The sequence below is a fragment of the Accipiter gentilis genome, chromosome 22 (assembly GCF_929443795.1).
Source record: "Accipiter gentilis chromosome 22, bAccGen1.1, whole genome shotgun sequence".
NCBI lineage: Eukaryota > Metazoa > Chordata > Aves > Accipitriformes > Accipitridae > Astur > Astur gentilis.
The window spans coordinates 19,933,457-19,959,317 of NC_064901.1; the positions used below are offsets into that span (position 1 = coordinate 19,933,457).

Below are 25,861 nucleotides of genomic sequence, written 5' to 3' on the forward strand. Positions count from 1 at the left end.
TCAGCCGCCGGGCGCCCGCCGAGGCAGACCCGCGCGCATGCGCGCAGCACGCCCTGCCAAAGGCGCAGGCGTCATCATCCCTCGGCGGCCATTACAGCCGAGGCAGAGGCGGGCCTACTGCTCCCAGCCGGGCGGGGCGGCTCTGGCCGCCCTCCGGAAATTTCCCTTCCGTGATTGGGTGCGGGCTCCGATGGCTCCGCCCCCGGGGCGTGGGCGGGGCCTCCCTTGCCGTGTGCCGCAGGTGTCTGGCTGGGGGAGCCTCGTTCCCGCCGTCCCGAGCAGCCGTATGGCCCTCAGCAGCGAGCGCTTCGGTGCCATTGTGGGGAGAACCGTTAAAATCACCTTAAAATGCGGCGTCTTCCAGGGAGTGCTGCAGCACGTGAACCCCGACCGGAGCCTCCTCCTGCGGACAGGTCGGCGGCGGCGGCGGCGGCGGGCAGGGCCGCGCCGCGCCGCGTCGCCTCAGCTTGTGAGGGGGAGCGGGAGGGGCGCGGGCCGGCCCGGCGCCGTGAGCCCGGTCGCTGAGGGAAGGGAGCTGGAGAACGGGCGCCTGGCTCGGCGGTGGACGCTTCGTCACCGCTGGCGTGGGAAGGCTGACACGCCGAGCGTGTCCGCGGGTGCTTTCCGTGAGGCAAAACGGGCCCTGGGACGAAGAAAACGTAAAGTAGGAGTTAGCAGCACCTGCCTGTGCTCTCAGCTGTGAGACCGTGTAGGTGTAGCGGCCCTGAGTTGTGCCCTACTCGGTGCGCGGTCGTCTTATGGAAACCCTCTTCTGTAGAGCAAAAGAGCTGTCACGTAAAATAACCCATTGGCTGATTTTTTTAATTCTTTTTTTTCCCCCTAGTTACTACTGCTGCCCGGTCCTATGGTCTTGCTTTGTTCTGCAGATGATAAGCTTTTACCCCAAACTGTAGAGCTTGATGTATGTCTGTATTTCCTTCCTCTCCCTCATTTCAGTGAAGAACTTAGAAACTGGCAGAAGCTCTCCAGGAGTAAAGATGTTTTTTGGCCATGAAATAGTCAACGGTGAGGCTTTTCTTGCTGCAGTTTGGGGCACAGGGATCATGCCCACTTTTAGTTCAGCATTTTAAATCCCATTTTTTGCTCACTCTGCTGGATTCTTCAGTTGCACATCTTCTAAAATCAGTAGGATTTAGGATTTTGTATAAATCGCACAACTTTTGTTCCCCAATTATCTATCAGTGAAATAAGAATAATTCCCCGCTTTGTGAGGGTCTTGTGACTGTACTGCATGAAAGCTTATTAGTTAAATAATGAATAAAGTCCAATAAGACCACTAATGAAAGTAACCACTCCAAAGGTAATCGGTTGAGATAAGCGTGCCCCCTGAAGGCAAGTTACATTCATTTGTGTATGTTCATATACATGCAAGACTTTCACTAATGCAGTCTGCTGGGAAGTTAAATTGCTTAAAGTTCTAGTTAACTTGGTTTTGCTTTTACTCACACAGGCAAAAGCATCTCTATTAAATGGTCTGTTTATCTGACCCACTTTCTGTGATTCAGTAGTGATAAGAATATGGGATTATTTAAGAAAACCATTTCTAGTGTATAAAGGTCCTGTGCATTTCTCTTGGCATCTGCTTTGCTTGGGGACAAGGAGCAAAGTGCTGAGGGGGAGATAGCTAGAAGGCAGCTATTTAGACTTATCAAGTGATTAACTGTCTCCATTCTACCTTTTTCCTTATACCTACTTTACTGTATATGTAATAGTCTGTAATTAGTCGTAGTTCAATACTGACTTTTGTTTTGGTGGGATGCTAAGTCGTTAGTCTTGTTTAAATGCTGGAGTTCTGAAATACACCTTATCTACGCTACCAGTGTAAGTTATTTTATATAGATTTGTACATCAGAGTGAATTTAAAAATATTTAAACTATACTTTGAGTTAAATTTCTTTTTTTATATGTATGGCTGTGTCCTATGGTGGTTAGTATTGGTTAGTATCTCCTTTTTTGGGGAGATAACAAGTGTCAAAAAGTTGCTTGTCAGCACTAGAGTATAAATTGTTTGTTTCTATTGCAGTGGAATTGCTGGATGAACCAGATTCAGGGAAGGGAACAACAATGCTCTCCGAGTACGTTGAAATGTTTCCTTCCTTTCACGGTAGGAGAAGGGGTGGGATGTGCTTGCTAAGGGAGCCGCCACTTATATTTAATATAATACTGATATTCAGACTCAGCTGTGCCAGGTTTGTATTTCTCTGCTCTAAGGGGGTGAACAAGGCAGTGAGTGGAAGACTTTCACTGTGTAAAAGGTTCTTCCAAGCTATTGCTTACAATTTCTCTCTCTTGCTTTTTGCTTTTTCCTTCTTTTTTTTTTTTCTTCTTTTCTTCTCACTCACTAGCGTTCCTAGGTAGAAGAATTTGCTTGGTTTGTTTTCTTATCAGCTTGTGGTTTTAGGGAGGATTTCTATGAGCTTTTCTTCTGTGGTGGAACAGTTCCAGGACAATTGCACAGGGCAGGTTAGGTTTATACAGATGCTCTCAAAACATATGTAAATGTGACTTTGGGAAGCTGGTAAAAATATGTTTCAAACTCATGCAGACCCATGCTCCTAGATGGCTTTGCTTTGAGTCTCATCAGAAGACCACATTTGAATAGTTTATTCTTTCTCTTAAGTAGAATGCAGTGCTGTCTACTGAATAGTCCATAAAATATAGTTAAAAAACACATAAAATTGTGATTAGCAGCAGTCTTCTTGCTTGCTGCTGTCTTGTCTTCTTTCTCCCTGTTGAGTAAGCCTATGTTAACACATACTAGAGTATGCTCACCTCGGTAGCAGATCCCTGTGTTAATCCTTTAAATACAATTTTAGATACAAGATTCTTCAGCTACATCTTAAGGCTGATCAGAAAGGAGTTTTTATGTTTTATTCTATTGAGATAGAGATGCACGTGATTGGAGCTCTATAATCATAATGGAATGTTCTTATGTCAATATAAGGAAATTTATATTAGTAAGTCATATTTTCCAGTGAAGTATTCTTGACAGACTGTCCTGTCATAGAAATTAAGCATCTTATATGTGACATCTTTCAGTCAGGTGAATGTTTACTAACTCTTTTTTTTTTCTTCTGGTGCTTTTATTTGATTTGATAACTTCTGTTTGACTACAGTAAAGTTTTAGTAGACGTAACTCTTTTATGTATTGGCGAACTTGTAAAATCACCCTCCAATTACAGTAACTAATGGATCAAATATTATTGATTCAGTGTAAAGACTTACCATGCAATTTAAATATCTGTTCTTGGGCTCAGGTCAGGTACTTCATTCTTTGTACTTTGAGCTCTTTCTTCCCTTGAAACTGTTGCTGACCTTTGCAGTAAATGTGTTCAGGTTCTGCCTTCACCTTTCACTTTCAGAATAAGTGTGAAATTTTACCTGAAATAAAGGTCCTTTTGTGCAAAATAAGCTTACTGTTGGGTAGCTTCAAGATCTTCTTTAAGAATCATGCATATTGGATTAGGAAGGTGCTTCACGTGCAGCAGTTCATTGTCTGGACACAGGTAGATGGCATTGGATGAAATAATTTTCTTTATTAAAATGTCCGTGCTGATAGAATGTGTAATATTTTGACTTCTGTGCTATGTACGGTTGCCTTGCTTGTGCAGGTGCACTTCAGCTGTTGAAGGGAGCAAACAAGCAGACACAGGACCAGCAGATTGTGGCCTATGGACTTCTTGCTTTTCCCAAGAGAGCCAGCTCAGAGCCTCAAACAGCTTAAAATACTCCCTCTCAGGTAATGTGGATATTAGTCAAGCAATGTAGTTAGTTTGTCTTTGTCAGACAACATCTTTCCCAGAGACTGATCTCTTGATTTGCCTGTATCAAAACAGGATGTGTTCTGAAGGAACAATGGTCACAGAAAGATAGGTACAGAGCACATTATCTGCAGATATGCTCTTTGCCTGCAGATACATTAACAGTACCAGAAGGAAACTCATCTGCTTTCCAGAGTGTTTATCCTGCAGCTCTCATCAACTGTAAAAGTGGCTGAGCAGCACAACTGGTCTTTTGGAGAAACTGAAGTGCTTCAGCCAGTGAGCATTCCTCTCTGGTAATTGTTTTAATCTTATAATCGTTCCTGAAATGTATGTGGCATGATAGATAACTCAAAGCTCAATAAGACTGTTGCTCTTTGGTTCTGTGCTGCCTATCACATGCTTGCATTGATTTGGTTGTGCAGTACTTGCTCTATACACATATACAGGTACAGATCCAAAATGTGATCAGCTTATTTTGTTCTCGTAGAGCCGTGACAAAAGTGCAGGACCTGTATAGGCTAAAGGAAGGTTAGCTGCGTTTACCTACTTAGTGGGGAAGAAAATGAGCAAGGCTTGATATGATCTGGGAGACCCTTTAAAAATTTGTTCTTATGATCTTTCAATTGACTGTTATTTTGGAGTTTAGAGGATTGTCCTTGCGTTATCATGGATGCATATTATTAACATTTGCATCTTACCTAAAGAGAAGGGAGAATCTTTAAGAGAACCCTTCTGTACCTGTTCATTGGATGTTGTTAAGCAGGTGTTAAAAAATATTAAAATCTGGCTTAAATTCTCTTTGTCCCTTTGATCACTCAGCTGTCCATGTTCTGTGGTGTCACTGTCTGTTAGTTTTGTCACAATCTTTTTCCTTCCCTGGACAATCCTGGGCATTAGGGTGCTTTTTTGTGTGTTTCCTTTATGTATCATAGTGACAAAAAGTAATGCTGCAACTCACTTTTAAACAGCCAGTTTTTCTGTCAAAAAAACAGAATTTTGGGTCATGCTCTAAACTGTACACATCTGAATCAGTCAGTTCAGTAATCTGTTTGGGTATGTTCAGGAAGTAGAGGGGGAAGAACTGAACAGCTAAACCAGAAAAGTAGAGTGATTATACAACTAAAATATATGCCTTGTGCAAAGTTGTGCTGGTTTTCACTGGGATAGAGTTAATTTTCTTCACAGTAGCTGCTCTGGGGCTATGTTTTGGATTTATGCTGAAAACAGTGTAGATAACGTAGGGATGCTTTCGTTACTGCTGCGCAGTGCTTACACAGTGTCAAGGCCTTTTCTGCTTCTCACCCCACGCCACCAGCGAGCAGGCTGGGGGTGCACAAGAAGTTGGGAAGGGGCACAGCTGGGACAGCTGACCCCAACAGACCAAAGGGATATTCCATACCATAGGACGTCATGCTCAGCATATAAAGCTGAGGGAAGGAGGAGGAAGGCAGGGGGATGTTCGGAGTGATGGCATTTTGTCTTCCCAAGTAACTGTTAGGTGTGATGGAGCCCTGCTTTCCTGGAGATGGCTGAACACCTGCCTGCTGATGGGAAGTAGTGAATGAATTCCTTGTTTTGCTTTGCTTGTGTGTGCATAAAGCTTTTGCTTTACCTGTTAAACTGCTTTTATCTCAGCTCACGAGTTTTCTCACTTTTACCCTTCTGATTCTCTCCCCCATCCCACTGTGAGAGAAGTGAGTGGCTGTGTGGTGCTTAGTTGCCAGCTGGAGTTAAACCATGACAAAAGTTCATTCAAGCAGAGGAAGCATCTAATGATTTTATTTTTTTTTTCTGTCTTTCTTTTAGAGGAGAAGGTAGAAGAGAATGTGGAGTACACAGTTGTTGATTCTTTTCAGCAGAAATTTGGCTCAGCAGTAAGTACTAATGAAAGCTCTTATGCAGTGTATGTGACTTCTAAGCCTGTTCTTTCTAATTGTCAGTAGATCCGTTAAGCGGCAGGATTGTGAGCACTGCTTCGTGACGTCTTATACTGGAAATCACTTTTGCAGACTGCAGTGAAATTTGAGTGATAGGTAGTAACTGGCTTCTTTAAGTTAAGTAGAAATGGTATCTCTGGTGGCATCAAAGTATATTTAAAGTGTGCATATACGCAGGGAGAGAGTGCAATGTATGTGAGTTTGTAGTGGGTGGATGTGAATCTGTATCAGTGTGTGTTGGTTGCTGTTTTCAGACTCTGTATCACCAGTATCTGAGGTGAAAGACCAGTATCACTATTTAGTGAACAATTATTTTGTTTAGGAAGGGAAAAACATGAGGATTTGTTGGCATTTGGAGAGGGAATTGATCATGTTGTTTTGTAGGTGTTTGGAACGCCAGACATGCCTGGACCACCTTCTCTTAAATCATGTATAATAACATAAGCAGACTTGATAGAAAGGCTTTGTTTCAGAACTTGCAGCCAATGGTAGATTTCTTATTAAATTTAATAGTATTTTTTAGATCCTGAATTAGACCAGCAATACTGTAGGTTCTCCATGCCATTTTGTCTTGCAATAACATCTGTTGGGATTTGGGCTCTTATTATGGTAAATCTATTGCACATACAGAGGAAGAAGCTCTTCCCCCACAGGAAGAGATTTCCCTGCTTACAGAGGAATCTAACTGTTGCTTGAAAAAGCAGCTGGCTTTTTTATTTCTGTTTATGCCTTCTACTCTTGTGTTACATGTGCATTACAGGTTGCTTTATCTTAATTGTCTGAAAGCTTCTGTGTCTTTGAGAGTAACAGGTTTTTCTTTTATACCTTAGAAAATGAGTTCTCCTTTTCATCTGAAAGGAACACCTTCTTTATGTGATCTTAAAGAAGTTCCTACAACTTACTTAGGAGAATTTCTTGGGAGGAGATCCAGGGGAGTCTATATTCTTTAGTTATCCATAATCTCTGCTAAACCTATCATTAATGTTTCTAGTTGTGGAATTTCCAGCTGTCTGTCTGTAACTGGACTGATACTGTGTCGGTTTCTCTTGGATTGCTATATATCTGAGATTCATTGTGGTTTTGATCTGTATTTATCTTTTTAAATATGGATTATGTCCAGAAAAATCGCGGTTTTACTATTTGTCCTTCTGCCTGTCGTTCTCTGACACTATTTATTTTATCCCTATTTTATTTTCATTAGGTGCTGCACCTAAAACAGCAGTGTGTTGTCAGTGTAGCAGGAGACGGTGTTAATTTGTGTCGTCATGGAAAACTCTCATGGCTTGAGGTAAGAGGCAGGTATTTCCCAAAATATGCCACTGAACAGAGGCATAACTGAGAAAGATTTGGGGATTAGCCTGTGTTTAAGACTTGCTCACATAACTGTTTTGGTAAGGGATATGATATTCTTCAAGACAGATCAGGTATTTCATAAAAGACCTGTTACGGAAGGAATTATGTCATTATAAGGCAATATAATAATTACTAAACTTGTATGTAATTTATACATTTGTATCTAACAACGTACCATAGTTGGCTTGCCATCTTTATATACTTGTATACAGATAGAGGTACTACACTAGTACAGCTGTTACTTATTGAAAAACTGCAAGACCTAATCACAATGACAATATAATTGAAGGAGTAAAATCCATCTAAAGATGATACAGTGTCTTAATTAGCTGTCATAGTATCAGCATCTGAAAAGGAAGGGACAGAAAGGAGAATAGCTTAATATGTTAGCATAAAATTGTCTTAGTTTATTTTTAAATAGGTTTAAAAGTGAGTGTGTTTATCCAAAGCAAAAACTTGTGTGGGAGTTCATGCTTTAAACTTAACTCGTTTATGCAGAAGTAAGTGTCCACAAAATGTCTGCTTTGGTATGGCTAAATTGCTTTCAAATAACAGCTTTTGTTAAACCATTATGAATTTGAACACAGGCAAAACCTAAATTTTATATCCTGTTTGAAATGCTAGGATGGAAAATGATGTCCTTTATTTCTTTGGTAGTGGTCTTTGACAATGAAAGGAATGTCATGGGCACAAGAATTTTGTTGGAAGTGGTTCTTTAAAAATGTCACTATAATAGGTGTAGGAATTTATTTTAAGTACTGTGCATAGGGTTTGCTCTTGCTATGTCTCAAAATGCTGTATTTAACTGCATGTAGTAGACTACTGGGTCATTCTTTCTAATTATTGTGAGAGTCTCTGAGCATCTCTGGAAAAAACAAAACTTGTTTATGAATTTGTGTTGAGGAAACTAAATCTGCTGTGCCCAACATAAGCCTGTACATGGGAGTTTATGGCTTGTGGGTAACAGTGCATTCTCTCCTACTTTCAAATCCTTTGTTCTTCTGTCCCTCACTTATTTTCACTGCAACTGAATTTGTTGTAGATAGCAACAAAGAGCCGTATTTTTCTATTTGATATCTTCCTTCTGGGACCTCAGGCTTTCAAAAATGGATTACAAATGGTGCTGGAAGATAAAAACATCTTGAAGGTAAGGGTACAGGGTGCGTGAGGACATTTGTGGTCGCAGAGGTCGTATACATATATAATGATCTGTCTGCACCAAAAAAGTTGCAGTTGGACACATATTTGTCTGACAGTTCTTTCTTGCTTCAGGTAATGCATGACTGCCGCTGGATCTCAGACTGCCTGTTTCACCAGTATGGTGTCCTTCTCTTCAATGTCTTTGATACACAGGTACCATTCAGATATTCTGGCTGGGAACAAATGTTTAAACAAGAGAAACTTCAGCCTTGTTCAGGGCATTCTCTAAGAGAAGGTTTAACATTGCTAGAATGTGATAGTTGTTGAACCATGTAAATGTAGTGGTTTTGTTCTAGCTAAAAAGAACTAGCAGACAAGGCTGATAGTGTTATTTAGAGTCTTGTGTAGACTTATTTTAGAAGGTAGTTAATTTCTAATATTAGCAGCAAGTTTAATGTGTTTTTTTAAAGATGCATTAACTGATCTTGATTAAACTTGGCTCAGCCTGAGGCCACTGTGACTTAAACAGGAGCTAGGCTGGCTTGTGCTTTAAATTCTTTGTTATACTTTCTGCCCCTTTCACAAGTATAGAAACGGATTCACACTACAGGTATCTTGCACTGGGAAGCACCTGCTAATAAAAGCAGTGGTGGAAGTGAGAGAACAGGCCAGGTTACCACAAAAATCTGTTTTAGCTGGTGCTGGCCCTCGTAGTTGTGGTAGTTAATCTTGTGTGACTAACAGGAGAATTAGAGCCTTTTGAGAGAGAAGAAAATAAAATAATGGCTATGATCTTTCATAATGGGCATGGATATGTTACACATAGTTATGTGTGACTTGTCCTTGCCTATATACTGACTTTTCATGTCATAGATGTGACTGCCTATAGTAACTCTTCAAAGCCCTAATCTGGTCTATGTAGTAAGCTGCATACAGCAGAGGTTTCTCTTGGTCTCTTTCGTATCTTAGTTTGGCCTTTTGTCCCTAAAGATTATGTCATTCCATTACAGGTCAAATATCAGTCAGTGTTAAGTCTTGACTGCAAGAAAAAGGTTGGGATGAAAATTCCCACCAGTGCTCCCAACTGTACTGTCTAGAACATGTAACCACTACAGTGGAAGTAACTAATGCGAACTATCCACCGTAAGGTCTAAGGTACATGGAGTTGCACTCATTGTTCTGTTGTCTTGGTATGAGCTGACATGCATGCTTTTCTTGCACTGATAGATCTCTAGGCTGAGATTCAATTACTCTGATTCGTTGGCCTGAATCCTACTTCTAATGTAAGCAAGCTAGTGAGGTAGTCTGGTTTTGGCTACCCTTCAGGGTACCTGATATTGTGGAATTAAGCTGTCTTGTCTTCTACTGTGTACTGCTGGAGCAAATAACTGGGAGATACCTCTGAGCAAACTCTCATAGGTACTTTTTGTGAAGCACTTCTTAGAGACAGCTTCCCAGTGTTGCTACAGTTGGAACAGGCTGTGTGCATAAGTGAGACTCTGCTTAAAAAACACAGCAATGGAATGAAGAACTCTGGTTTAGATGGGATCCCACCTGCATAATTTGAAAAGTGTTATTTATCCCAGGTTTTGGCCAGTTGCTGCAACTGTTTATTCCTTGCAATAACTAACTTAATATGATTAACACAACATGTAGAGGATGGCAGTGAAAGGTTTCTGATTTTCAGTGTCTTTCGCATAGATGTTCTTATAGTACTTAAGCATCACCTGGAAGTATTTCAGTGATAATGTTTGTGGAAGTCTGATACTGCTATTTCACATTTGACTGCCTTGGTGAGGGCAGGGGGGTGTCCCTGTTGGGCTATAGCAGCCTAAAAAGCTGCATAGTGAGCAGGCAATTGACTGTTGTCAGTGCTTACATCCCTAACATTGCCTTCTGGGACACTTCTATGTTGCATCATGAGGCTAGAGCATTCTCACACTCTGAAATCCCTGCCTATTATAAAATGTTGTTGGTTGTGTATCTGTGTACTACCAAAAGAAATAATACAATTCTTCCTAGAGGTATGTGCTGAAAGAATAAAGAAAATTTGACAGCTTGAGACTTTCCATAAGACAGAGGTCCATGCAAGTTTTAATTGTAAAATGTACAAGTGAAGAAGTCACGGTTGCTGTCTGATTCCACAGATCAATGCACATACACTACTCTTTAGGATGCTGTAGTTTTTCTGCCCTTGAATCCACGCCATTAGCATGCAATGACTTTGGACAAAGATTTTTCATAGTGAAAGTTAAAAAAATTGTTTTCATTGTGGGCAAGTTTATTCTATAACCTTGTTCATTTAGATTAGACTTTTTATGAATATTGATCGCAAAGATGCTTTCATTTTTGTTTAAATATTTAAGTCTTTTCTCTCCTTGTTTGGAAAGCATTGAATTTTTTTTTACTAGAAACTCTCTCTCTAACCATCTAGAAGAATGGAATATATTTCCATAGATTTGAACGTCATCTTTGTTTTGACTTTGAGTAAAAGTAACTGATTGCTCGAGAAGGTCTTTCCTGAGGTTCCTCTTCATCTGCATTTGGCCACTGAGAGTGAAAAGCCAGAGAAGGCTTTAGTGGTCAGAAGTACAATACAAAAGACTGTTGAGTAATAAATGATGGAAACTTCCTTGTCACCTGGTGATTTGTGCTTATAATCCAGTGAAGGTGAGCTTTACCTGGATCTTCTCCATTTTCTTCTCTTCAGTGAACTCATCAGTTTGAATTGTTGCAGTTCATTTCTCTAGGTATGTTTCCTGCCAGTTTTCAGCTGGTCGTTGTAGACTTCTTCAAACTGTACCAATGTAGTCATCTTAGCAGAAATATAGGCAGTCCTAGATTCTTTGTCCTACCACAGAGCGCAGGAGGTTGGACATTCCTCTCCTTAGTCCAAGATGGCTTGTTCTACTTGTGATGCTCTAACATTTTGCATTTTCTTCATAATACCTTCATACAATCTTTTATTCCTTGAAAATTCAGTAAATGGATTGGCTTAGCACTTTCTTCTGGTAGGCTTAGCCAATGCATGGCTTCATTCCCAGCGAAGGTAGCAGTTAGCTATTTAGCTGATGCCTTAGAGGCAGCTTTAGTTATTAATAAATCATACCAGCTTGTTTGCCTTTGCTATTGGACAGGAAGAGATATTTCCACACACACACACCCCCCACAAAGACTTTATAGGCAAGTTAGGAATGGGGGTTTGGTCTTGGAATTTACCCTTACTATAAGAGGCCAGAAGAGGTCAGTTAAAATTCTGCAGTCACTATTGCAGGGGCTGAGCTGGTGCTGCCAGCTACTACGTGGTCTGATCTAGGTAGCACATGGGCAGTATATGGTGGAACAGTACAAACAGTGGCTTTAGCTGTAACCCTTGCAGTAAAACTGGGCTGGCCTGTAAGCTCATGGTTTTGTTGGTTGGATTGTGGATGCTTGTATTGAGTGCTGGCTCAAGGTTTCTTAGGAGAGAGTAGTAACGAGAAAAGGACTATGAGAGGTCAGTGGGGATTTCAGGGGACCAGAGTGGGAATCTGGGCTTTTGAGTAGCAGAGGAAGTCTGAAGGATAGGTTGTTGTAATGACAGATAGCTCAGTCTCAGATTTTGAGTGTGGATGCAGGCTTTTTATTTTTTCCTCTCCATTGCCCTGGTGAGTGGACTCTCTTCCAGGCTTCCCTTTTCTGTTGTCTTCTCTCTGCACCTGTTGCAATAGTCCCACTCATCTTTGTGTTCTCTGGCTAGGGACAAGACTCAGGGCTGTTCCTGCTCTTACTGCAAAAGGGTAAAAGGGATGAAACCAGGATGAAAAACAAGCAAACACCATGCCATGCAGTTGCTGCTGGAGGCTGTTGTTTGCTTCCTTTCTGGCTCTGTATGCTGTCAAAGACAAGTCTTACTGGAAAAATAAGGTTTTAGGCAAAAGGTTTTTGACAACTTACATATTCTTGCATCATGTTTTCCTTACATTGCATCACTATTTCAGGTTTTAGGTAAAAGGCAAAACCGTAAGTATCCTGGGGAAGTAGCACTGTATGTTTACTCTCTTCTGATATTGCTCCTAACCACCTGCTGTCTGGAGGCAAGAGTGCTGGGCTAGAAGGAGCCTTAGACTAATGCAACATATAACTTATATAAGTCATTATTAAAACTTAATTTAATCTTTTATGTGACTTAACAGCTTTAAGGAGTCAGATTACTAGCTCTGCAACTGTACACAGTCAAAACGAGGATTAATTTGTTTGCAGCATACTTTACTTCTAATATGCATCCCCACTGTCAAACCTCCACATTCTTTGCCTTGGGTTAACAAACACTGGTCATGGCATATTGATCCCTTCCATCACAGGTTGCTGATGCTCTGCAGTTCTCCATGGCAACAGGTGGCTTCTTTCCGCATCATGTCTGCACGTTACAGGAGTGTTTGATGCAGCACTTGAAGATACCTTCCAAATGGGATGATGCCATCATGAAGTGCAGGCAGCAGATGGCTTCAGTGAGTGATTCAGTGAGGCACCTTCCAAAGATTCAGTTGTGAGCTGTGCTTTGCCCATCTTGAGATGTTGCTGTCAGTTTTTTTTAAGAGCATGGCGCTATACAGTGGTCAAATTGCTGTCGTTAAGGACATTTTGTAACACTGCTCTAGTTGGCATCAGTGCTTATGCTGGTATTTCCTAATAGCTTATTTGAAATTGAGGTTTTGAAGAACCACAAAGCTTGTACAATAGATGATATATATATAACTCGGGTAAAAAATGTTCTGGATATCTTAATATGTTTGACTAATTCTGAAACCTAGTTCCAACAGAACAAGTTCATTAAAATGAATCCTGAGTCAAATAGGGAAAGAGGAAACTTTTATTGCCAGCACTATTAGAATGAAAAAATTAGAGTAGTGATTTTTTTTTTTTCACTTGTTCAGTTCAGCGGCATTTGCCAAATCATTATTCTCTATTGTCCTTACTTTTGTTAATCTTTCAGATGGGGACAAGCAAGGGAAAAATTAATGGGCCAGGAGCTCCTAAGATCTGGGGAATGTAAGCTTGATAAATAGAATAGACTACTTCAGTTGGAAGGGACCTACAAAGATCATCTAGTCCAACTGCCTGACCAATTCAGGGCTGACCAAGTTAAAGCATGTTATTAAGGGCATTGTCCAAATGCCCCTTAAACACTGACAGGCTTGGGGCATTGACCACCTCTCTAGAAAGCCTGTTCCAGTGTTTGACCGCCCTCTTGGTAAAGAAATGCTTCCTAATGTCCAATCTAAACCTTCCCTGGTGCAGCTTTGAACCATTCCCATGTGTCCTGTCACTGGATACCAGGGAGAAGAGATCAGCACCTCCCTCTCCACTTCACCTCCTCAGGAAGCTGTAAAGAGCAATGAGGTCACCCCTCAGCCTCCTTTTCTCCAAACTAGACAAACTTAAAGTCCTCAGCCGCTCCTCATAGGACATGTCTTCCAGCCCTTTCACCAGCTTTATTGCCCTCCTCTGGACGCATTCAAGGTCCTTCACATCCTTCTTAAGTTGTGGTGCCCAGAACTGCACACAGTACTCCAGGTGAGGCTGCACCAACACTGAATACAGCAGGATAATCACCTCTTTTGACTGGCTGGTTATGCCGTGTTTGATGCATCCCAGGATGGGGTTTGCCCTCTGGGCTGCCAGGGCACAATGCTCACTCCTATTGAGCCTGCTGTCAACCAGCACACCCAGATCCCTTTCTGCAGGGCTGCTGTCTAGCCACTCCTCTCCTAATTTATACTCATGCTCAGTGTTACTCCATCCTAGGTGCAGTGTTTCAACTTGTTAAATTTCATCCCATTAATCATAGCTCAATGGTCCAATCTATCTAGATCCCTCTGCAAGGCTTCTTGTCTCTCAAAAGAGTCAATAGCACCTCCTAGTTTGGCATCATCAGCAAACTTGCTAATGGTGCATTCGACTCCTGCATCCAGAGCGCTGATAAATATATTGAACAGAACTGGCCCTAGAATTGAACCCTGAGGAACACCACTGGTGACCGGTCACCAGCCAGGTGTAGTCCCATTCACTACAACACTTTGAGCTCTGCCCTTCAGCCAGTTGTTCACCCAGCACACCATGAACCTGTTCATCCCACAGTTGGACCACTTGTCCAGAAAGATGCTGTGAGGGACAGTATCAAAAGCCTTACTAAAATCCAGAAAAACTACACACATTGCCTTCCCTTCATCCTCTAGGCAAGTGACTTTATCATAGAAGGGTATCAAAATAGTTAAATAAATAGTATATAAATATGCTAGTGCCAGTTGTGGCATCATTTTGCTGGGTTTTTAATCACCTGACCTTGCTATTTTTTTTTTAGGGGGGGAGACTTCCAAAGAAGCTATTAAATATGGGAACTAGATACCTAATGAGACCTGACTATATAGGCAGGATTTCTTGGCTGGATAGGAACAATCTTTTTCCTGCCAGAGCATTTTTCCTTCCTTTATACCGGTTTTGTAACTTCCTGAGTAAATCTGAGTGGTTTTTTACTGCCTGTTCATAGACTTAAAGTCTTTCTTGAAAACCTGGATTAAATGTTATTTGATATTGCTATAATAGCTACTCAGTGAAACCTCTAATTTGAATATAGCTTTATTTTTATACACGTTTTGGAATTCCAATAGTGTCTCTCAAAATTTCAATTTAGAGAATTCTGTATGGTAAATCTAAGCCAAATTACAACATGCCTGCCTTGTTTACCAGACCAAATCCTCCTATTGGTCTGAAGACTAAAAGTGGAAAATGTATAATACGTAGGTAGTAAGTATACCACTGTAAGCCACTCTATAGTGACAGACAGTTTTGCTCAGGATATTGTGGTCATGCAGCTTAACTGGGGCTTATTTTCATCATCTTCTGGTTCCAGTTGTGATGGCTGAAGATGTTACTATCCCCAGCTGCTTCCCTGCCTCCCTTGATGGGAGGGGTTTTTTCCCTTTAAATCTTTCAGCTCAGCTCTTAGGAATCCAGCCTAGTTTCAGAGACGGGTGAGAGAGAACCTAGCATTAAATGCAGGAATAGGTGTGCGTTGGTTTTTGGTTTGTTTGGGGATTTTTTGAAGAAGCAATCCCTCCTCCAAAATTCACTCTTCTCTAACATCCCCAGGCTTGTACACAGATGGCCTTAGAAGCTGCAAGCATTCAGTAGCACTGAAACTAGAGATCAGCATTGGGATATAGGTTGTAAACTGCAGAAGAATGTGATGAAAAGCTTGTTATCATTTTTGCTACTTAAATAACTGTTTTTATTTGCATTGGGATACACAGGAGAATCCTGACATATGGTTCTTGAGACCTTTTCCAGCTCCTCTGCTTAAAGCCCTTGCTCTGAAGGCTATGTACCTTCTGCTGCTCCACTCATCTCTAATGGATAACTTGATGTCTGACCTAACAACTGTAGTATGTGGTTATTTAAATGCTTATCGGACTGGGTCTGGAGATCACCTTGGGAGCACAAAGGTAGGAATATGTTTGCTTGTTTCTGTGGTTAGTGATTTGATCTAGGGTTCTAATGGATAAACTCCGGAGGACTTAGCTATAGCAGCTTCCTTTTCTGCAACTGTACACCCTACTTTATGGCACATACTTTGTTTTCTGTGTGCAGCAGCAGAAGTGATGGTGTCTGCATCTACCTAGCTGCATTTTATGTCGGTCTATTAGCACAAATCCACCTCAAGTTAGTATTGTGGATGATGAGCTGCAGCTGTTAAGGCGTGGGCACAGGCACATGTGCCATCTGTTCTCTCTCATCTGAGACTGAGAACCTCTGGGCTCACTAGAGGCTGTGTATGTGCAAGGGCATGAAGAGGGACAGGCAGTTGTGGATTGTTGGTACCTGGAGCTGCCAGAGTTGCTTTGTTTTGGTAAGAGCATTTAGTCCCTAAATCTTGTTCTATTTTCCCCCTGTTCTGTCATCTTTACTGCTATTTTGCATATACTGGCTGTTTCTGAGTAATGTTGTTGCTTGCTGGCCAAAGCTTTTTATTTCTGTGAAAGCATCTCTGAGTTCTCTTGTCATCCTAATTTATTCTCACCTGTGTTATCTTAAAAAAAAAAATAAAAATAGGTCAGGTAACACTGTTCCTCTTTGGTTACATTTGGTTACATAGAACCAGTAGTATTGCATGCCCAGATACCTTGGAGTGGCTCTTGTATGGTGGACACTTCTGTAATTGCTTGTTAATTTTTAAAGCGGGGTAGGGGGAATGAGAGTTTTGGTTAAGGAGCTTGCCTTCCTGCACTAATGGAAACAAGAGGTCCATGCAAACCAAACACGCAGTGGTATTGGTGTGGTCTTTTCCTATCTTCTCAATGTAAGATGTTGCAGGTATTAAATTTGGGTGAAAAATGAATAGTTAGACATCTCCATTCATCACAAAGAGACTGAACTAACATGATTAAAGCCTGTTATCGCCTCATTTTTGCAGTTGTAAATGTCTGAAATATTTATTAGGAAAAGAGAATGCAGGTCTATCTTAATGGGAGAAATTGTCTTTTTCTTTGCCCTGGTTTAACAAAGCAATCAAGCACAGACTTGAATCCTTTGGGAATTACTTAAGAGCTCAGAGCAGTAAATCCCATTATTGAGGATTTAGGAGGAGATTAGTTTAGATAACCACAAGAGGTCATAGTTGCTTCACAGATGGAAGAGAAGAGGTCATATCTGAAAACTTTTTCTTTTTAGAGGAGAGCTGCCAAAAAAAGAAGGTTGTTCATAGTTCATGGAAAAAAATGAGCTTGACATCTGAATTTCCAATGTGAAATGCATGCAAAAGTAGGCATGACACAAGGGAAAAGAACAGTCTGTTAAAGTGAAAAGAGTATAAATGCTGTTTTGCGTTGGGCTATTTGTTTGTAGAATTTTTTTAAAGTGGTACTCGGGTTGCTGAAGCCAATCCTTTTGTAAATCCATTTATTCTATAAGATTAGCAAAGGAATTAATCTGATCCTGAGCATTTCAAATGGCATTTTGAAGATTTATTTAATATCACATCTGATAATCATACTTCCTGCAGTTGCTTTAGAAATCTTGTCCTATGGCTAGTAAAAGTAGCCATTTTCACCATCATTTCACTGTTAATCATTTTCTGTTGTTTCTACATCTTGCAAGAAGAAACACAAATGAAAGTTGCTTCTACTTTATTTAAAATTTGCTTGCAATACATATTTAAACTCCAAATACAGAGTTTGGTTTAGTTAAATCTGGTCTCTTAATTCAGTTTCTTCACTGAGTAAGTAAACAAAGTTAACGTTAAGGGAAAATTTGCAAGTTGATGAGTTCAGCTAAATCTGTTTTAAGGAAAAAAAAAAGGGGGGGGGGGGGGGAAGAAAAAAAAGTTGTCTTAATGCAACTTCTAGGTTTTCTCGCTGAGTCTGTATTAATTCCCTGAATCAAAAAGCCTTTATTCAAATCTGATTCTCAGAATGAAGTAACAGTCAAGATACCTACATCCCTCCCCCCCCCCTATTTATTCTAGTGCCTTTTCATAGATACTTAGAAGTAAAGCTTATCCATCATTAAGGTCTTTGTTATGCCATCTGTGCACTTTGTGGAGCTACAGTTGAAACTTACCTGGAAAATGCTTTTATTGGACTATTTTACTTTTTACACTGACCAGTTACAATTTACACTCATGCTCCACTTTGGACCCTTGGCGAACAGCAGTCTGGTACAATGAACTTGACTTCACCTTGGAGCTGGTCTCCAACAACAGCAACACTGGAGTCCCTATGCTTGATGACTGTGTTCTCCACGCATGATCTGGTGCAGTTCCAACACTACTTCAGCAGAAGTAATGATCTTCTTGGATTCTGAAGTAAATACCCATGCCAGGGAAACATTTTGGAAATCTGAAATATGTTACCTACTATGCTCTCTCTATGCTGGAGAACTGGAAGAGAGGCCTCTGTTGCTGAAGCAGGACTGCAGCAAAGCCAAAGACAATAAATGCTCCAGGGACATAAAGATATCTCGCACTACTTCAGCTCCTAAATTGGAAGGTGGACATAATTCCTGAGTGAGCAGGAACCATCTGTGGTACATCAAGACTTTACCTGAAACTTGTGGGAGTGAAAGCCACTAGGCAAGAGAGTCTCCAAGTTACCATGGCCTCTTTGATTTACAGGCACTTGGAGAAGATGATCTGATCTGGAAACTAACTTCCATCACTCCAGGTAAGGAAGCCTCTTCTAGGCCCTTCTCTGTTCTGTTTTAGTTCTTGGATTGTGCTCTCTGAACAGAACCACCAGGTCTTCAGCCTTTTGACAAAGGGAAAGTTAGTTATGTAGAAATGCCTTCTGTTGTGTCGCTGGGCTACAAAGGTGTTTGAGTATGTCGTACCTGACTAGAGCAATGAACAGAGCCGTGCTTCCCTGACCTGCTCTTTTTCCTTCTGATCTTATTGAGTGTCATCATGTCACACAGAAGAATTTTTTTTTTTTCCTTCTCCCATTCCCCCAAACTTACGACACTCCCATGTAAACTACTTTGCAAAACAAGTATACAGATACAGACACAGTTTCAATTGTGAGACTTCGTTAAAAATGAAGCACTGAAGATGAATGGAATACGTAGCCACATTCTTTCCAATCTCCACCTGTCACACGTTGAATGTCAGCTTCTGGATCAGGGTTTACAACATTGAACTTGAGCTTGGACTAGCATGGGTAGCATCCTCCTAATCTTTCCTGGGTCACTGCCATATCCAGAAGTTCATAATGCCAACAGCTTTTGTGTGTAATAACAGTATCGGGATATATTTGGTGAAAAAAATGCTTTGGTTTTCCAGTCTGAGGTTGCCTGTGAATTGAATAATGCTGAGTAATGACCAATAATGTTGAATAATGACTATTGGGCCAGTTACCTACTCTCTCCTTCTCTTGTTGAATCAGGGGGTTCAGCCTCTGGGAGCAGATCTGGACCAGACCCTGGTTTTTTTCCTCCTGGAAATAGCAGCAAGGAAAAGTGGATATGCATAATCATGGATTAAAAGCCAAGCCTGTTCACTTGCCCTAATGAATCACTGCCTCCACTGACAGTTGAGGAAAGACAGGTGTGAATAAGACTGATGAATGTAATTGTCACCATCCTTCCTTGGGCTCTGTATGCCTGGTCTCTGCAGTCAGTTTTCCACTTGCATCCCTTGTTGCTCAGTGAGAAGTTTCTGCATGCTCTGACAGGCCCCCATTAGTGGCAGAATACAAGAATAATTTTATGGCTAAATGCACAGCTCCTACAAGGGTCAGATCATCCTTGTGGCCTTCAATGTATTCAGGAGTGCTCGATTTCAGACATGTATAATTGCATTTACCTGTGTCTAATTTTGCCTTGTTTCTTGAACATGCATAACCAATGGGGGTTTTGTTTTGTTCCAGCTTATTTTGACAGAAGCTTGTACTTTCCCTTTGCTTAAGTTTTCATAAATAATGTGATGGGAACAGAGGCCATGGGTAAGTGGGTAGAAATGGAGATTGATGACAGTTTATTGCTGTAAAGGCAATAAACTAGTAAGAGCAGAGCAAGCAGCATATATGTATTTCATGCAAATAGTGCGTTTGAGTCTTTGACTTGGATGTCATAATTCTCATGAGCAATTGCAGCAGTCACTGGTGGTAGTCCTGGTTTCACCTGAGGTTTCAGCCATCTTTTCTTCCCCTTGATCTTTCAGATGTTTTGCTGGAAATAGCAAAGGAACAGAGTCCTTATGGTTAGCCAGTGGGCAGCCCTTCCAGCAAGACTTCAACCTTGCTTCTGGAGAGCCAAACACATTCTTTTGTCATTTGATAGTTGTTTTGCCGGTTAACAGAAGATGTACTGAGGAGCTGGCCCATGAGGCGGTATGCCAGGTGGGAGACATGCTGTCAAGGTGGCAGGATGCAACTCCATGGATTAGAGCATCCTTCAGGAAAGAGTTGCAGAAAAGATGGGTGTCATGCATCCTAGCAGTTGCTAGCAACAGTAAAGTATTGCCAGTGGTCCACAGCAGCCAAAAATGATAATGCAGTACCCTTGTTGATGTAGTACTGGGAAAAGAGAATGAAGAAGAAAATGGAGAAAAAAAGAAAAAAAAAAAAAAAAAAAGAAAAGGAAAGGCATCTCATTGACCCTGACAGTTTGGGAAATGTATGTTGACACTCTCTGTGGTTTCTTGTGTCATCACCTGCAAGTAGTAGTTGAGTCTTCTCAACTACTCCTTTAGGAGGGAGTGGACACTCCCTCTTAAGCAACTGACTTTTTACACACAAACCAGATGGAAAACAGTAACCTCTAATCCCCAGCACTTCATTATCAAAACCCTCAACTTCCCTCTTCAGCATCTTCTCAAACTGATAATCTTCTTTACCGCTGAGGGGGAGAACTCAGCGCAAACTTCCCACCCTGAAGGTCTCTGCAGTTTCCTGCTTTCTCAGCAATAACTGTCTACCAGGAGTAATTGTTCTTGTGGATGCAGACATCAAGTGAAATGGGTTTCTATGTCTGCTCTGTCACTAGAAAAGAGCTAGTGAAGGAGCTCTATGTGCTAAATTTCTAACTCTCCTTGTAGATTCATATAGTGTGTTGTTAGGTACTTGGAAATGCAGCTGCATTCTGATGTTTAGGACTTAAAATTCAAAGCAGCAATGCAGCTTGGGAACCCATCACTGTAAAGAAGCAAGTGTTCTCCTGGAAGTGCAGTGTTTTCTTGTTGAAGTGGTGACAGTTCACAAGGAGAGCTCTGGTACCATAGGGGAGTTGCACATCCCTATGCAGCAGAGTTGATTTCCCTATTCACTTAAGGTAAAGCTGCAGTAGGTAGAGTGCAGTGCAGTGCAGTATATAATACCAGATAACACATTCATGACACGTGATGGCAGAAACTCTGTTCTCTGTCTAAATATAATTGCATGCCCAAACCGTAAGTTTTCCTAATTGGCAGGTGAATTGGGACTGCACGCAATGCATATTAATCTTTATGAACATACAGCCTGAATTTTCATGCAATTTAGCTTTAAATGGTTTAGGCCGTGGATTACCTGTCACTGTAGGATACTGTAGGAGTTAGGAAGCTGGATGTACATTCTTCCGGTTAAACAGAACTGAAGGTGGGGTGTTTCAAGTAAGTGCTTGCTCTGCTTTTTTTCTTTAATCCTGTCTGAATTATTTAGCCTTCCTCTGGGTGTGCAAACTTCTAGACGTAGGTTTGTGAGGCATGGCTTCCCTTTACAAATGCTCTGGTAACTCTTTTCCAGTGCATCACATCTGTATATCCACTCATTCTGTTCTTAGTGTTTCTACCAGTATGCTCACACAGACATCTGACTTGCCAGCATGTTGCCTCCTGTATCTTACCTGGAAGCTGTAAACGTTTACCATCTTCCAATCCCTGGGTGTCAAGGCAGGTTTTAAGCAAGATACTATAGTTGCTAGTTCAGCTTTTTCATTTTCCGCTGTTCAGGAATTTGGGGTGAAATCCACCTTGCTGTTTGTATTTCAAGTATTGGTATTAAGTATTTATGGGACAACCTGAAACAGATTCTGGGTACATAATGAATGTTTTTGATATGGGAATCTGCACTTTTTTTTCATTCTGAATGTAGAAGAGAAAAAAAATGTGGGTTTTACCACGCTGCTTCTATATTCTGATCATCACTTAGCCCTGCAGCATGGTTGACATTTTGTGCTCCTCTGATGTTTACAGAATTTTTTTTTAATAGTTCTGTTATGTTTTTGTTAAATATTAATAAAATTATTCTGGCCTGCCCTTCGTTTTTTTCTGTAACTTCATCCTTACTATTTTCTTCACTTAGGTGTGGCTTTGCTTTCCTGAAGGATGCTTACTTCATTGTCTCCATTCCCCTAACCTGTAGTCCTGCCAATTTCCTTTCACTCTTTCTGTGATCTTTTGCTGTTAGGTAATGTTTACTCTATACTGCTTGTATGTTGTCTTGAAGTTGTCTCCATGCTACCTGCTAGGACTAAATTTGCTTGTTGGCCTCTTACTACTTTTTTCAAGCTTCCTTATTTGTGCAATTCCCCTTTCTACAGCTGAACGCAACCATGGATTTTTTTGTTGTTCCTAGAAAGATGGTGAGCATTGCAGTCCTTGTTAAGAAGCAGATCCTTGAATGTAGTATTTTCAACAACGTCCCATGCAGTTCTCAGGACCAAATCAAGGAGTGTATCTCCTTTTCCGTACTTCCTAAGCAGCTGTTTCGTTGATTTGTTAACTATGTTGGCTTTTTCTACATAAGGTTTTTCCTTACCCATAGGATAGAATACCATCTATTATTATTTTAAATGAAAAGCTGGGAAAGCTGCCTTTGCAGCAGCTCCTGCAAGCAAACATGAACTGGTTATGCCTCTTCAGGGGGCTTACAACACCTTCATAGTGCAAAAGGTTTCTCAGGAGATATCTAAAACCCATATGTGAAGTATTACATCTTGAAGATCTTCATGATAAAGGAGTAAATAATAAATGCAAGTCTAATATTTTTCCCTTTGGGTTGCCTTTAAAAGAAGGAGCATGGGGGGACTTTTTTTCCGCTGAAGTATTGTTTGTGTAAGCAGGTAGTCGATATATTCCACAGAACTAATGAGAGACGTTGTTCTGTTTGGTTGGCTAATTACAGAGGGAGCTCGTACCTGGTACTAACAAAAGTAGAGCATGCATATGCATATGTATTGATCTGATTTCTTTTCTGTTTCTTTTCTTTTTTTCCTTATCAGCCCATTTGCATGGAGCTGCCAGAGGAGCTGCGTCAGCTGGCAGACATCCAGAAGCTACGAAGGGAGAAAGCAATAAAAGACTACAGAATGAATGAGGATGGTCTTTTGATCAGACCAGCCATGGAATTAAAAGAGGGAAACGATCCACAGAAGGATGGCAACTACAGAGATGATGGGGATTGCTTTCCCACAAATAAAGCTGTGTCTCAAATTACATCCTTCTACAATCAGGATGTACTTTGTCAAGAAAAGCTTGAAAATCAAAACGAAGTGGTAAATCTGTGGAAGAACCTTAAACTGACCTCAAGCTGGCTGCACGAATCTAATTTCTGATACAGGTGACTTGATGAGCTTAGACTGGGTATTTGAAGACATCCAAATGAAAAAAGGGGCTATTCCCCATGCAGAAGTGTCAAACAAAAGCTCCTTTCTTTACAATGACAGGTAAACCCATTGCTGAATGGAAAGAATGATGGGCTTTCTTTTGAAGGAAATTCCTTCTTTATCTGACTGTTCTTCTTGAGATCTATATTTGAGATCCATTTTTTTTCAAGAGCTATTTTTGATTTCAAAACAGTGACTTTTGTTTTTCTTGCATTGTTACCAGACCAGTGTCTTAAACTGTATTGGTTCTTTTGTTACCTGTTGCAGGTATGTAAAACTCTCATTCAATCCAGATATGTAAACAGGGGAGCTTATAAGATGCCTTTTCATTGAGATTAGAAAGGGTTTGCTTGGAAAAACTTAAAAACCTTTTGGTCAACCCATGTGGGCTTGGTTTATATATGGATAAGTCTCTTGGCATAGCTATACAACAGTCTTTCATAGGAGAGTGAAAAAGATCACACCCTAATGAATCGCTATGCTGGCAAAAACAGCAGAGAGGTGTACAGATAAAAAGGATTTTTCTGCCAAGTCAGAGTTATTTTAGGCTAACTGAGAAAAGAAGCTTCCTGCTGAAAGTTGCACGCCACCATTGTCAGCACTGCTGTTTCAAACTCGTGTAGATAAGGCTGTAACACTAATGTGGTGTGCATATAGACAAGTGTGTATAAAGGGGAGGAAAAACCAGTTAAATTAGTTTAAAAGATGTATAGCACTCTTCCCCCCCCCCCCCCCCCCTCCCAAGCAAAATAAGATATAAAGGCAAAACTAGTTTATTTCCAGTATACTTGCTGTGGCTGGTGTTCACTGAAAGTAAAGCCCCTCCAACTGATTGTAGTACTCTCCCACATGACAAAATTAACATGGGACATAGCTGAGTCTTGGGACATTTTTTTGGCCTATGGCTATATTTGACTTGCAAGCACAGGACTGTTGAAAATTCTTTGCTTTTGAAATACATAAAAAATATTGCATATTTTGCTATTCAAATGCTTCACACAGGGTGGGGAGCACCTTAAGCATAAGGAAGGTTTTGTTCTCAGGGTTGTGGCTATGAGGATCAGTGAACGCTGATGAACAACATGAAATAGGGAAGAATGGAAGAGGTAACGGTCACTGTCCCAACCAGACTGCAGCCTAAGAACAATCTGGGCATCGGGCTGCAAATGTTAAAGAGTAATGATGTCAGGTTGCAAGGGACAGGACGTCTGCATGTGAGTACATACCTGTTTGAGCCATTTTTCTTTGGATGTAAATTGGTGTGACTAGATGCTTATGATGCATCTGTGTGCATTTCTTCTAAATATCGTTAGGGGAAATGTGTTTTGGTGTGTGTTTGTTTTTTTCTCTCTATGAAGAGTACTAGACCAGCAGTATTTAAATAGGTCTCTTTTTTCAAACTATAGATAGGACTTGCTCGCTTCTGGGAGTGGCAGAAAAATCAGCAGAAAAACTTCCAAGGCTTTCTTTTTGTCAGTACATTTTGTACATTTTTTTTTTTTTAAACCCTTAACAGTATTCTGTAATCAAACTGAATAGTTCCTTTGTCTTAGTTCACTTTAGAAAAATAAAGCAGGCTTGAAACAAGTTTGTCTTACAAATTGAGTCCGTATTTCATTTGGTCTGCTAGGAGATGCTGGCAGTGGACTGAGCCCCTCTCCAGCACTGGAACTCACATCATCATTCATCCGGAGCAAGATTCTTCCAAGAAGTGATGTGTTATCACACATCAGTAAGGTATGGTGTGGAACATGCAGGCTCTTCCAAGCCAGAGATGGCTCAAGAGCACTTACATTATATTTCCACAACTGAAATCATCTGGGTCCATCCAGTCCTATTAGGAGAGGGAGAGAGAAAATAACCTTATATCAGGTCACAGAAGGAGGCGAGGAAGAGGAGGTAGGATGTGAAGCCTTCAAGTCTGGGACGCAGAAGAGTTGTCGAGTGCCTCTGTGCAGGATACAAATTGCTAAAGGCACCCTTCTCATTAAGAGGCTGAGCTACATTCCCAGCCTCTTCTGAGAAGTAAATCTCTGACTGGAACTGGACCGTAATGGAGTGAGGATTTTCAGACAGGGACTTGACAGTTAACTGCATCCGTGCCACTACGTTGCTTTAAGTCGCAAAACCTTCCTGGGTAAGCATGGCTGCAGCTTTCCTCTGTTGTCTTGTGGGAACAGCATAAAGAAAAGAAACAGACTGGAATGGAGTCATCAGTCATTGATGCGCAAGATTGAAAACGACAATTTTCTTAAAGGAGAAAAAGGATAGTTTTTTTTTTCTTTAAGTGATAACGCATCACGCTGCTGGGTGCTAGCACTCCAGTTTTCTAACCTTGGTAGTGACAAAATCATGTCAACTTCTTAAATGACGTTAAGCGCTGGTTGTAGTTTGGGATGTAAGTACCGTAACTAGTTGGGGCAACTCTGTAGTGAAGTTCTAGCGGGGCGGTAGCAACGGTCTTATTTCCTAGTCCTTGTGGTACCTACTGCGTGCTAGCATGACACAGAGCTTAGTCATGAAGTACAAAAT

General features: G+C 41.0%; 1 protein-coding gene across 6 annotated transcripts; it reads left to right on the forward strand.

Moving 5' to 3' along the window:
• Nucleotides 1–229: 229 nt before the first annotated feature.
• EXD1 (exonuclease 3'-5' domain containing 1) lies at nt 230–24,896 on the forward strand. Of its 6 annotated transcripts, none has more exons than XR_007509130.1 (12): nt 230–413; nt 958–1,026; nt 2,045–2,096; nt 3,633–3,760; nt 5,592–5,659; nt 6,924–7,010; nt 8,118–8,222; nt 8,348–8,428; nt 12,559–12,705; nt 15,508–15,699; nt 17,903–18,414; nt 22,946–22,972. XR_007509130.1 is itself a non-coding variant. In XM_049825261.1 (12 exons), the coding sequence occupies exons 1-12, from the start codon at nt 287–289 to the stop codon at nt 23,038–23,040; spliced, it is 1,200 nt and encodes a 399-aa protein (XP_049681218.1). In that variant the 5' UTR covers nt 230–286; the 3' UTR covers nt 23,041–23,141. The 6 variants fall into 6 exon arrangements, 5 of the variants coding, with proteins under 5 accessions (XP_049681218.1, XP_049681213.1, XP_049681216.1 ...); XM_049825261.1 differs by having other exon boundaries at nt 18,366–18,414; nt 22,946–23,141; XM_049825256.1 differs by lacking the exon at nt 17,903–18,414 and having other exon boundaries at nt 22,946–24,896.
• Nucleotides 24,897–25,861: the final 965 nt, after the last annotated feature.